Here is a 14,279-nt window from a genome sequence, read left to right on the forward strand (position 1 = left end):
ACTTCACCTGGCTTTCCAGTCAACAGGTAACCTCTACACAGAGGATAAAGCAAACTGTTGTCCCTAGTTCAGAGTTTGTAGGCATTTGCTGAGCTGTCACCTTCCCTTAGATCATACCTGCTGCCACTTGCCTTGTGAGCTCTCCCTCTCTCCCGCCTGCTCCTTCATGATTATGGCTCCTGTCTGGGAAGAAGGCATCCTGCTCTCCATCCTGATTCCCGTCCCCTCATCAGCTACTGCCTGACTCCGCCCTTCACCCTCAAACTGCCTGAATGAATGGCTGACTCACACCATCTCTACATCCTCCCTACTTACCCCGACAAGCCTTTTCATGAAACTCCTTAAAGTCCCAAGTGACTTAGTCGCATTTGACACTGTTGATTCAATATGCTGAAGAATGGCTGTTCTTCTGGTGTTTCATAGCTCACATAATTGCACCGCCTACCCAGTCAGCCCTGCCAGGAAGAGTGGTGGCATTATAAATCTCCCCGCTGTCCTGCATTGACTCTGCTACCAGATGCTGGGATGCCTCCTCAGGAAGAGCTCTTGCATCGGCCCCCACCTCTCCGTCCCTGCTGCTTTGCCATGCTTCCCAGCCGTCCCAGCGCCCCCACAGACTACCACAGTCCCTCTCTGGCTGGCTGCCCTCGCCCGTACATATTTGGGGGAGGACAGAAGGGTCAGAAAATGCATTTGAATGCAGCGAGTGAAACAAGGCAACCTAGAAGCACCATAGGAGGCTTTTTGAAAGATTTGGTGCGGAGGAAACATGTTTTTATCCGACACGAGCACTTTTTTAAAAAAAATATTTATTTATTTAATTGACAGAGAGAGAGAGACAGCGAGAGAGGGAACACAAGCAGGGGGAGTGGGAGAGGGAGAAGCAGGCTTCCCGCCGAGCAGGGAGCCCGATGCGGGGCTCGATCCCAGGACCCTGGGATCATGACCTGAGCCGAGGGCAGTCGCTTAACCAACTGAGCCACCAGGTGCCCCCGACACGAGCACTTTTGAAGGGCCATTTGGCAATGTTTAGTAAAGCTGAGGATATGCAAACACCATGGTGCCTCACTGTTCTGCATCAATTCCCTGGCCCGAATAACCCTTGTGTAGACCTGTAAGGAGACTTACATGGAAAAGTTCATTGCAACGTGGTTTTAGTAGTGGAAAATTGGAAGCAACCTAAGTCTCTGTAAAAAGGAGAATATAAATAAATCGTGGTGTATTCATATGATCGAATACTGCATAAGATTTAAAATACAAGAACCAGACAATGTAATGTTATAAATCTTAATAATGTAATATTGAATGAAGAAGCAAATTACAGGAAGAGAATATGGCATACTGTTTTATATAACATTTAAAAATAGCAAACCATGCCACACATTGTTTATGAATGTGCACATTTGTGAAAGGATTCAGACCTGCAAGGGAAGGATAAACCCCAAGTTCAGGACAGTGGTTACCTCTGGGGACTCAGAGAAGGACTGGAATCAGGAGTGTTATACAGGGGTGCCTGGGTGGCTCAGTCGTTAAGCGTCCGCCTTCGGCTCAGGTCATGATCCTGGAGTCCCGGGATCGAGTCCCGCATCGGGCTCCCTGCTCAGCAGGGAGTCTGCTTCTCCCTCTCCCTCTGCCACTCCCCCTGCTTGTGCTCTCTTGCTCATTCTCTCCTTCTCTCTCTCAAATAAATAAATAAAATCTTTAAAAAAGAAAGAAGTGTTATACAGAGAGCTGCAGTTGTATCCATACTATCCTTTTTATTTATCTGAGTAGTATTTGTTTTAAAAGGTATTTATTATGGTATTTTCTCTACTTTTCTGTTTGCCTAGAAAATTTTATTTAGAAAATGCTATAGGGGTGGGACGTGAGTAGAAGGCAGCTCCCATGTGATTCACAACCCTGCAAGAGACGTGTCCCACCTCTGGTTCAAAGATGAAAATAGCCAGACCCAGAAAGCAGTTCGCTTTGGCCTTCAACTGAAGGGCTGAGGGATCACTTGAGACAGTGTATGTGAAAGTGCTTTCGTCTGTCGCTCAGGATGTGCAAATACAAGGGTGGTTAGTAGTACATGGGACCACTGTTTGAAACTCCGTAAGGACTGACGCCAAAATTACGTCAAACTCCATTGAGATAAATGACTGAGATAATAAACATTGTAATAAATTCCAAAATGGAAACTATTTTTACTTGAGGGAAATGGGTATCAAAGTATACATTCAGATCAAATGTCTGGCTAATGGGGCATGTTTCAAGCACTTACGCATCTACCTGGCCGAGCCCTTTGCCACCTTTTCTGCTTCTGCTTTGCCTCTGCCCTACCCTTGCTTCTGCTTCGGCCACACCGGCACGTGTCCGTGCTGGTCTGGACGACTCTTTTACTTCTTTCCAGGTGAGTCTCTGTCCTAAATGTCCTCTTTATTTTCTACCACACATTTTTTTCCCTTGGCCTGGTTTGGCTGTTACTACAGTTGCTGCCTCTTAAACATCTTTCATGATAATTCCTCTTCTGCACCGAGTGGTGTGAGTTCCTTTCAAGCTTTCTTTTGCATCTTCATTTCCCACCTATACCCCATCAACTTTAGCCACGTTGTGCCTGAGAACGGTTGTTAACTTACTGGTTCGGGGCAGATTACACTGACCAGAGCCCACACTGACTTTTCCTCCTTACTTCCTACCAGATCAGTGTACATAACTTTCAGTGACTTTGAGAGTGTGCAGGGACTGCCTGCCTTCCGGTATAAGGTGCCTGGAGAAGTACTAGCCAATACCTCAGACAATGCCGGCTTCTGTGTGCCTAAAGGAAACTGCCTGGGCTCAGGAGTTTTGAATATCAGCATCTGCAAGAATGGTAAGAGCTCAGGGAAGGGACAGGATTCTGTGTGTCTAGAATGCAGGATTAGTGTTCTTCAACAAAGAATGCTGTCAGCCCAAATGAAAGAGTGATTCTGACTTTTCAAGAATAATATTTCACAATATGGTTATAGGATGATAAAAAATTAGTGGCTTTTCTGTATTGCTTGTTTTTTTAAACAATTTAAGGTATAATTAATATATAACATTGTATTAGTTTCTGGTATACAATATAACAATGCAATATTTGTATATATTGTAAAATGATCGCTGCAATAAGTATGGTTAACATCCGTCACCATACATAGTTACAAAACCAAGTCTTGTGAGGAAGACTTTTACTTACAAAGTCTGGTGATGAAGACTTTTAAGACCTATTCTCTTAGCAACTTGTAAATATGCAATGCAATACCATTAACCATAGTCACTATGTTGTAAATTACATCCCCGTGACATTTATTTTATAACTGGAAATTTGCACCTGTTGACCCCTTTCATCCATTTTTCCCACCCCAACCCCACCGCCTCCAACAACCACTGATCTGTTCTCTGTATCTGTGAGCTTAGCTTGTTGTTGCTGTTGTTTTTAAATTCCACATGTAACTGAGATCACAGATATTTGTCTATGTCTGACTCATTTCACTTAGCATAATGCCCTCAAGATCCATCCATGTTGTTCCACATGGCAAGATTTTCATTCTTTTTATGGCTGAATAGTATTCCACTGTGTCTGTGTGTGGGTGTGTGTGTGTGTATATATATATATATATATATATATATATATATATATATATATATACACACATACCACATTATTTTTTCGTTCATCCATTGATGGACAGTTAGGTTATCTTCATATCTTGGCTATTGAAAATAATTCTGCAATGAACATAAGGATGCATATCTTTTCAAAAATTAGTTTTTGTTTTCTTTGGATAAATACCCAGAAGTAGAATTGCTGGATTGTATGGTAGTTATATGTTTAATTCTTTTAAGATTTTATTTTTATTTATTTATTTATTAGAGAGAGAGAGGGAGGTATGCGTGCGAATGGGAGGAGGGCAGAGGGAGAGGGAGAGGGAGAGAATCTCAAGCAGACTCTGCCCTGAGCGTTGAACCTGATGTGGGGCTTCATCTCACAACCCTGAGATCATGACCTGAGCCGAAATCAAGAGTGCAACACTTAACCAACTAGGCCACCCAGGCACCCCTATTTTTAATTTTTTCAGGAATCCTTATATTTTTTTTTACAGTGGCTGCACCAATTTACATTCCCACCAACAGTGCAAAAGTGTTCCCTTTTCTCTGCTTCCTCACCAACAACTGTTGTTTCTTGTGTTGTTGATTTTAGCCATTCTGACAGGTATGAAGTAATATCTCATTGTGGTTTTGATTTGCATTTCCCTGATGATTAATGATGTCGAGCATCTTTGCATGTACCCATTTGCCATTTGTATATCTTTGGAAAAATGTCCATTCAGATGCTCTGCCCATTTTTTAATTGGATTGTTTGGATTTCTTGCTATTGAGTTGCATGAGTTCTTTATAATAATATTTTGGATGTTAACCCCTTACAGATACATGATTTGCAGATATTTTCTCCCATTCAGTAGGTTGCCTTTTGGTTCTATTGATGGTTTCTTTTGCTATGCAAAAGTTTTTTAGTTTGATGTAGTCCCACTTGGTTGTGTTTGTTTGTTTGTTTGTTTGCTTTTGTTGCCTTTGCTTTTGGAGTCAGATCCAAAAAGCCATCACTCAAGACCGATGTCATGGAGCTTACCACCTATGTTTTCTTCTAGGACTTTTATGGTTTCAGGTCTCATATTCAAGTCTTTAATCCATTTTGAGTGAAGTTCTGTGTATGGAATAAGATAGTGGTCCAGTTTCATTCTTTTGCATGTGGTTGTCCAGTTTTCCTGACACCATTTATTGAAGACTCTGTTCTTTCCCCATTGTATATTCTTGGCTCCTTTGTGATAAATTAATTGACCAATGGTGCATGGGATTTATTTCTGGGTTTTCTATTCTGTTCTACTGACGTATGTGTCTATTTTATGCCAATACCCTACTATGTCTTTATAATATAGTTTGAAATCAGGGAGTGTGATGCCTCCAGCTTTGTTCTTCTTTCTTAAGATTGCTTTGGCTGCTCGGGGGTCTTTTATGGTTCCACACAATTTTTAGGGTTGTATATTCTATTTCTGTGAAAAATGCCATTGGAATTTTGATAACGATTGCATTGAATCTGTAAATTGCTTTGGATAGTATGGGCATTTTAACAATATTAATTTTTCCAATCCATGTTCATTTATTTGTGTCTTCTTAAATTTCTTTCCTCTTATAATTTTCAGTGTACAGGTCTTTTACCTCCTTGCTTAGATTTATTCCAAGGTCTTTTATTCTTTTTGATGTTATTATGATTGGGATTATTTTCTCTTTCTTTTTTTTTTAAGATTTTATTTACTTATTGTCAGAGAGAGAGAGAGAGAGCATAAGCAGCGGGAGGGGCAGAGGGAGAAGCAGACTCCTGGCTGAGCAGGGAGCCCGATGCGAGACTCAATCCCAGCACCCTGGGATCATGACCTGAGCCAAAGGCAGGTGCTTAACCAACTGAGCCACCCAGGTGTCCCTGGGATTATTTTCTTAATTTCTCTTTCTGAGAATTCATTATTAGTGTATAGTAACACAACTGACTTTTATATATTGATTTTTTTTTATCTTGCAACTTTACTGAATTTGTTTATTAGTTCTGGCAGTTTTTTGATGGAGTCTTTGGGGTTTTCTACATATGATATCATGTCATCTGCTAATAGTGACAGTTTTACTTCTTCACCAATTTGGATGCCTTTTATTTCTTTATCTTGCCTAATTACTCTGGTTAGGATTTCCAATACTATGTTGAATAAAAGTGGCGAAGGTACGTATCCTTCCCTCATTTCTGATTCTAGAGGAAAAGCTTTAACCTTTTCACTGTTGAGTATGATGTTAGCTGTGGGCTTGTTATATATGACCTTTATTGTGTTGATATATGTTCCCTCTATACCTACTTTATCATGAGTTTTTATCATAATGGATATTGAATTTTGTCACATGCTTTTTTCTGCATCTGTTGAAATGATCATATGATTTTTTATCCTTCACTTTGTTAATGTGGTATATCATGTTGATTGATTTGCCAATGTTGAATCATCCTTGCATCCCTGATGTAAATCCCACTTCATTATGGTGTATAATCCTTGTAATGTATTGTTGAATTCAGTTTGCTAATATTTTGTTGAGGATTTTTGCATTTATGTTCATAAGAGATATTGGCTTAGGGGCGCCTGGGTGGCTCAGTTGGTTGGGCGGCTGCCTTCGGCTCAGGTCATGATCCCGGAGTCCTGGGATCAAGTCCCGCATCAGGCTCCTGGCCTGGCAGGGAGCCTGCTTCTCCCTCTGACCCTGTCCCCTCTCATGCTGTTTCTCTCTCTCTTGCTCTCTAATAAATAAATAAATAAAATCTTTAAAAAAAAAAGAGAGAGAGAGATTGGCCTATAATTTTCTTTTCTTGTGGTGTCCTTGTCTGGTTTTGGTATCAGGGTCATGCGGGCCTCGTAAAAATGAGTTTGGAAACGTTCCCTGCCCTTCTATGTTTTGGAATACTTTGAAGGATTGGTGTTAATTCTTTGAGTGTTTGGTAGAATTCACCAGTGAAGCCATCTGATCCTGGACTTTTGTTTGGTAGGAAGTTTTTGATTACTAACTCAATCTCCTTACTAATAATTGATCAATTCACAAGCGGGGAGGAAAGGGAGAAGCAGGCTTCTGCTGAGCAGGGAGCCCAAGGTGGGGCTCCATCCCAGGACCCTGGGATCATGACCTGAGCCAAAGGCAGATGCTTAACTGACTGAGCCACCCAGGTGCCCCTACAGTCTTGGTTTTAAAGTCTATTTTGTCTGATGTAACTATAGCTACCCCAGCTTTCTTTTGATTTCCAGTTACATGGAGCGTTTTTCCCTCCATTTACTTTCAGTCTGTTTGTGTCTTTACATCTGAAGTGAATCTCTTTAGGCAGCATATGGGTGGGTCTTATATTTTTATCCATTTGGCCACTCTGTCTTTTAATTGGAGAATTTAGTCCATTCATTTAAAGTCATTATTGAGGGCCACCTGGGTGGTGCAGTTGGTTGAGCATCCGATTCTTGGTTTCAGCTTGGGTTGTGGTCTCAGGGTCATCAGATTGGGCCCCTCTGTGCTGAGCACAGAACCTGTTTGGGGTTTCTCTCTCCTTCTGCCCTGCCCCCCCAACACACACACTCTGTCTCTCTCTCGAATAAATAAATCTTTAAAATATAAATAAATAAAGTAATTATTGGTAAGTGTAGACTTATTGCCATTTTGTTCATTGTCTTCTGGCAGTTTTGTAGTTCCTCTGTTCCTTTCTTCTTCTCTTGTGTAATGCTTCTTATTCCTAGAATGTCACGTTGTGTTCTTTCTGGGTGGTAGTTTAGAAGTCTTAATAGTAAAAATAGTTCATGTTTACCAAGCAATTATGTAGTCATTGTTCAGCTAGTCATTATTCTAAGTGGTTTACATATATACATTAGTTAATACGTGTAAATCATTAACTGATTTCATGTTCATAACAATGCTAAAAGAGAAAGTGGAGAACTTGGTAATGAGAAAGTACATATCTTGTTAAAAATTTATGATGAGGGGCACCTGGGTGGCTCAGTCGTTAAGCGTCTGGGTCCTGGGATCGAGCCCCGCGTCGGGCTCCCTGCTCCCTGGGAAGCCTTCTTCTCCCTCTCCCACTCCCCCCTGCTTGTGTTCCCTCTCTTGCTGTCTCTCTCTCTGTCAAATAAATAAATAAATAAAATCTTTAAAAACAAAAAAATTTATGATGATTTCAGGGGTGCCTGGGTGGCTCAGTCAGTTAAGCATCTGCCTTTGACTCAGGTCATGATCCCAGGGTCCTGGGATTGAGCCCCATGTCGGGCTCCCAGCTCAGCGGGAAGTCTGCTTCTCCCTCTGCCTCTGCCCCTTCCCCGACTCGTGCTTGCTCTCTCGCTTATTTTCTCTCTCAAATGAATAAATGAAATCTTAAAAAAGAAATTTATGATGATTTCAAAACAGAGTTAGTTTTATACCCTGACTGCAAATTTCCCAGTGTCTCTAAATGTCTGAGCTACGCTGCTCCTTTCCATGAATGAGGCAGAATTATTGGGACGCCTGGGTGGCTCAGTTGGTTAAGCATCTGCCTTCGGCTCAGGTCATTGGGATCGAGCCCCGCATCAGGCTCCCTCCTCTCCCTCTGCCTGCCGCTCCCCCTGCTGTGCTCTCTTGCAAATAAATAAATAAAATCTTTAAAAAAAAAATGAGGCAGAATTATTGGTGGTACAACTGACAAAAGCATTTTCTTCTTCTTGAGAACTAACTTTAACAATCCTCTGTTGCATAATTATTCAGAGTGCTCTTACTAGATAGGCATCCAGAGGCCTCTTTTTATAATTGTGGAAAGCAGGGCTCAGAGAGGGAAAATGATTTTTATAAAATTCTTATCTCTGAGCAAATCCCTGCTAGAACATAGGGTCTGCTGTGATACTTCTTAGGCTATAATTCCCCTTTAAAGTTTCCTTTGAGAAATTTTGTAACCCCTCTTTCCTGAATAAAGTTGTCTTTACTTCCTGAATAAAGTAATGTGCTAGCTTTTGCCCTCTTATCTAATTTGCTTGAAAAAAAAAAAATCTCCTTTTGAGGTAATCTGAAGTCAGCAGTATACCTCCCTATTCCTTCTCTCCCAGGGCAGTGGCTCCTAAACCTGGCCCTGCGTAGGAATTATCTGGAGAGTCATTAAAAATCTATGTCCCAGGGCCCACATACCAGGGCCCCAGAACCTGTATTTTTAACATGAGCTCCAGGTGATTCTCATGAAGATGGTACCTACTATTTGGGAACCACTGTGCCAGGGGACATGGCACCCCTCCCTGGAGATAAGACCAACGGTAAATGGGAACAAGTCCCTGTTTCTGACCTCTCCAGCTTTCTTAGTAGATGAATGGTCCTGAAATAGTGCCTGGTCCACTCAGTCCAGCTGCCTCTGGCTCAAGGCACCAATGTGGACATATTTTTTCTCATTGTTTTGTTAACGTTCTGCTTCCTCAAGAAGTTGATGTCAGAATCAACAAAGATTCTATTTGGCAACTCAACCTCTTGCTACAGTCCTTTTCCTCTTGCCTGTTTTGTACTCCCAGATGTGGACTGAAAAGTTCAGCTCTCTGGAATTATCCTCAAGTGTTTTGAATTTCCCCAGAGAACATTTTGGATAGTGGGATGAGTGAGTGTTCTGGAGTCAGGTAGATCTGGGTTTGATTCATATTCTGTTTGGCAACACATTAGCCAAGTTGATTAAGGAGGTAGACCTCAGTTTTCTCATCTGTAATATGGGGGTTGATGATAACTTCCTTGGAAGGTTGTGTGAAGGTGAGAGATTATGTATATAAAACACTCGAGACAGTGTCTGGCCCTTATTACGTTCCCAATAAATCTTTAAAAATAACACTTTAAAGATCATTGTAGATCACAAAGAAGGAAATTATGGCTTTGTGAAACTGTTTAGTGAACAGAAATTATGGCTTTGTGAAACTGTTTAGTGAAACAGAATACATGGATGTGACAGATGATATGTATCTTGAGCATGGCTGGTAGATATGTAAGCAAATCTAAATTACTTGGCAACAAGCTCATTTCTCCAAATGTATGTTTCCCTTGTAGCAATTATTGGATCCCTCTCTCTTCAATAGCACAATCTAGAATAGGTTTCTTTTAATAACTTGTTTCCCTATGTGTTCCTTTTTTAAAAACAATCTTATTAAAGTATATTTGACATACAGTGTTCTGTTAGTCTCAGGTGCACAGCATAGTGATCTGACAATTCTATATGTTAATACATTCACCACAATAAGTGTAGTCACCATCTGTCACCGTACAACATTATTACAATTATTGACTATATTCCCTATGCTGTGCTCTTCATGTCTGTGTGACTCATTTATTTTATAACTGGAAGTTTGTACCTCTTAATCCCCTCCATCTACTTAACCCAACTCCCCCAGTCACCTACCCTCTGGCAACCACCACATTGTTCTCTGTCTTTATAAGTCTGTTTCTGTTTTGTTTGTTCATTTGTTTTGATTTTTAGATACCACAAATAAGTGAAATTATATGGTGTTTGTCTTTGTCTGACTTATTTCACTTAGCATAAAACCCTCTAGGTCCATCCATGTTGTCACAGATGGCAAGATCTCATTCTTTTTTTATGCCTCAGTAATATTCTATTGTATATAGATACCACATCTTCTTTATCCATTCACCTATTGATGACACTATTGTAAGTAATGCTTCACTGAACATAGGGGTGCGTATTTCTTTTCAAATTAGTATTTTCATTCTCTTTGGGTAAATAGTAATAGGATGACCAGATCATATGGTATTTCTATTTTTATTTTTTGGAAGAAACTCTACACTATTTTCTACTGTGGTGATACCAATTTACATTCCCACCAACAGTACACAAGGGTTACTTTTTCTCCACATTCTCATCAACATTTGCTATTATAATTGGTCTTTTTTTTTTTTTTAAAGATTTTTATTTATTTATTTGACAGAGAGAAACACAGCGAGAGAGGGAACACAAGCAGGGGGAGCGGGAGAGGGGGAAGCAGGCTTCCAGCTGAGCAGGGAGCCTGATGCGGGGCTCGATCCCAGGACCTGGGATCATGACCTGAGCCGAAGGCAGCCGCTTAACTGACTGAGCCACCCAGGTGCCCCATAATTGGTCTTTTTGATACTAGTCATAACAGCAGGCGTGAAGTGATATCTCCTTGTTGTTTTGGTTTGCATTTCTCTGATGATGAATGATGTTGAGTATTTTTTCATGTGTCTGTTAGCCAACTGGATGTCTTCTTTGGAGAAATGTCTGTTCAGGTCCTCTGCCCACTTTTTCAACAGATTATTTGTTTTTTCAGTGTTGAGTTGTATAAGTTCTTTATATATTTTGGATATTAATCCCTTATCAGATATACTATTTGCAAATATCTCTTCCCACTCAGTAGGTTGCCTTTTTCTTGTGTTGATGGTTTTCTTTGCTGTGCGAAAGGATTTTGTTTTGGTGTGGTCCCAATAGTTTTTTCTTTTGTTTCCCTTGCCTGAGGAGACATATATGGAAATATGTTGTTAAGGGCAATGTCCAAGAGATTATGTTTTGTTTTGTTTTTTTCTAGGAGTCTTGGGGTTTCAGGTCTCATAGTTAGGTCTTTAATCTGTTTTGAGTTTATTTGTATATGGTATAAGAAACTGGTCCAGTTTCATTTTTTTTACATGTAGCTGGCCAGTTTCTCCAACATGATTTATTGAAGAGATCGCCTTTCCCCCCATTGTATGTTCTTGCCTCTTTTGTCATAGATTAATTGACCATGTAAATGTGGGTTTATTTCTGGGCTCTCTATTCTGTTCTGTTGATCTATGTGTCTGTTTTTATGCCAGTACCATACCATTTTGATTAGTAAAGCTTTGTAGTATATCTTGAAATCTGGATTTTGATGCCTCCAGCTTTGTTCTTCTTTCTCAAGATTGCTTTGGCTATTCAGGGTCTTTTGTAGATTCTTACACATTTTAGGATTATTTGTTCTAGTGCTGTGAAAAATGCTATTGGTCTCTTGATAAGGGTTGCATTGATTCTGTAGGTTGCCTTGGCTATTATGAACATTCTCTATTTGGTTCTTAAAATGAATAGGGAAGAAAATAAAAGAAAAAGAGAGATCATGTGGGCAGACCTTGATCTAGTCAAATGCTGGGCAGATAGCATGACCAGGCAAAGTCTTAAAAAATTCTGTATCAACATAGTCAGGAGAAGAAAGCCTGTCTTATGTAAACAAAGAAAAATAGAAAAACAAAAAAGCAGGCAAAAAAAAAAAATAAAAGTCCTTTTTACTGGTAGAGATTTGCAGTTGAAACAAGTGCTTTCAGATGAGACATCTGTCATTCAGTTAGAATTCTGCCTTTGTCACCTTACAGGTGGATGTACCTGGGTCTGTTTTTTTTTTTTTAACTCCTTTGAACTTCACTTTCCTCAAATGCAAAATGAAGTTAATAGTTCTAACTTAATAGGGCTACTGGGAATGTTAATTAAAATAATGTGTGTAAACCTTTATATTTCATGGGTGAGTAAATACTGAAGAATATATAATTTAGCCATGACTTCAGTTTATATGGTGGAATAAAATAATGTTAGGGTAAATGAGATGTCAGAAAATGAAGTATAAATCCCAAACTCGGAGGTGTCGAATGGAATTTTAGCCTGCCCCGCTCCCCCACCCAAGTTTACTTACGTATAGAATTTCCCCCTCCGTAGGAACCAGGTTTGTGGGCAGGAACTTTAATTTCATCTTGGACTTTCAAGAACCACATCGTTCATTTCTGTTTTCCTTAAAATGCAGGTGCGCCTATTATTATATCTTTCCCACACTTCTACCAAGCAGACGAGAAGTTCGTTTCTGCTATCGATGGTATGCACCCGAATAAGGACTATCATGAGACATTTGTGGACATTAATCCTGTGAGTACACACATCTTCCTGGTAAAAGCATGGATTTTATTCTGTCTACACAGTGTTTATCGGTTTAGTCCTTAGCACTGTTAAAATACTGTCTTCCTTTCATATACACATTCAAGGGGAGAAGACTCAGCTCAGTGCATGTGATACCTAGTTGCACGGCCTTACAGGCTGAACTCTGTGGCTCTAATAGGCAGAAATAGCAGCAAACCTGCTTTAACAGAAAAGCACCTGTAAACATTGCATCACTGGAACAACTGAGATTGAACCCGTGTAACCTGGTCAGTGTTCCGTTGGCAGCCTTGGACTTGAGCGTATATGCGTTCTCCCACAGGCAGACAGATCAGCAAGGCTGAAGACATACATTCTTTTTTTGCTTACTGCCAGGAATGTTTTGGTTGAAATTTAAATATATGTATTAGCTTCAGTTACTTTTGGCAAGCCTCGTTCTACAGGCACTTTTGAGAGTTTATTGTATGATATTAATTTAAAAGGCATTAGATATACATATACTTTAATCCTGTTTTCAAAGAGGAGATAAACTAAAACCACGTGAAAAGGAAGGGAATAGCATTTCATAATGTGAGAGAGCCTCTCACTGTAGGAACCGAGGTAAAGGTCAGATATCTTCATTCTGGGGATTTTGAACACATGGAGCAGTAAAGAAAAAGCGAGAACAGTCTTTTACAGCACAGCAATTTATGGGCACTTCACTCTTGTATCTGAGAAATCAATGGTCTTATCTTTTTGTGAAAAAGATCAGGTGTTTCTTATCCCCCTTTTCTCTCTTAACCTTCAGTCAGTTCCTCTTCCTCAGCAGAACTGTGGGCAGGTGCTTGTCCCCGAGGGCTGGGTGCAATCCCTTAACCTCGGTGCAGAGGCAAAGCGGCCATGGGGAGCCAGCAGCCGCAGCTGCTTTCCCGGCTTTGGGCGGGGGGAGGTCCTCACCATCCTGGGGACCACTCCCTGGCTCAGAGCTCCCTCCTGCCAGGGTCGCCTAGGGCTTCGCTCTCCGAAGTTGCAGCATCCTGGGTGCCTGCTAGAAATACCGATGTCGGGCTTCACTCCAGACCTGCTGAATCAGAATGTGCATATTCACAAAGTCCCCAAGAGCTCACACGCATATTAAAGTTCGAGAAACACTGGTCCACCAGGCACCCGACCACATCCGCAGTTCTCATTCTGTCAGAGGTCAGGCTTCCCTTGTCCTCCCTTCCTCTCAGACATGGTAGCCGCCACCCTGGCTGTGAGCACCACACAGAAACGCTGCCCTATTGAGAAAAACTCTGTTTGTGGTTTTAATAAGCCCTAATGTTTCCTTTTTTGCTTCTCTGATTGGCAGTTGACTGGAATTATTCTCAGAGCCGCGAAGAGGTTCCAGATCAACGTTTATGTCCAGAAGTTAGACGACTTTGCGTAAGTTTTACCTCCTTCGTCAGAGGCAGCGGGTCGTTTTGCTGCATTGACTTTCTGGTGGGGTCGATGTCAGGAGACAGCCCATTAAGTCTGCTCACTGCTGCCCTTCAGCGATGAGGCGTAACCAGCATTCACATAGGCTGCCTTGGTCTTGGAATTTACTTATTCTTTGTCACCAAACATGTATAGCGTGCTTTCCATGGATCACACATTGTTCTAAGTATTTTACACACAGGAACTCATTTATTCCTCACAGTTAGGCTGTGTTAGCCCCATTTTACAGATGAGGAAACCGAGGCACAGAGAGGTGAGGTAAGGCTACAGAGTCTGCGCCTCTCCACGCTGTGCAGCGTTGCCCTTGCCACGACTCCAGTCTTCCCACTGCGCCCACCCAGCGCCAGCCACGGGCTCCCAGGCGGGC

General features: G+C 41.1%; 1 protein-coding gene across 1 annotated transcript in view; it reads left to right on the forward strand.

The window, feature by feature from the left end:
• Window positions 1–14,279, forward strand: part of SCARB2 (scavenger receptor class B member 2) — a 71,942-nt gene that overhangs the window by 50,311 nt on the left and 7,352 nt on the right. Inside the window, exons 7-9 of the mRNA XM_081813146.1 lie at window positions 2,618–2,848; window positions 12,327–12,445; window positions 13,785–13,858. Coding sequence (XP_081669272.1) covers window positions 2,618–2,848; window positions 12,327–12,445; window positions 13,785–13,858 — 424 coding nt within the window. The remainder of the gene's footprint in view (window positions 1–2,617; window positions 2,849–12,326; window positions 12,446–13,784; window positions 13,859–14,279) is intronic.

Source organism: Leptonychotes weddellii, chromosome 2 (genome assembly GCF_054177405.1).
Source record: "Leptonychotes weddellii isolate Sample4059 chromosome 2, ASM5417740v2, whole genome shotgun sequence".
Taxonomy (NCBI): domain Eukaryota; kingdom Metazoa; phylum Chordata; class Mammalia; order Carnivora; family Phocidae; genus Leptonychotes; species Leptonychotes weddellii.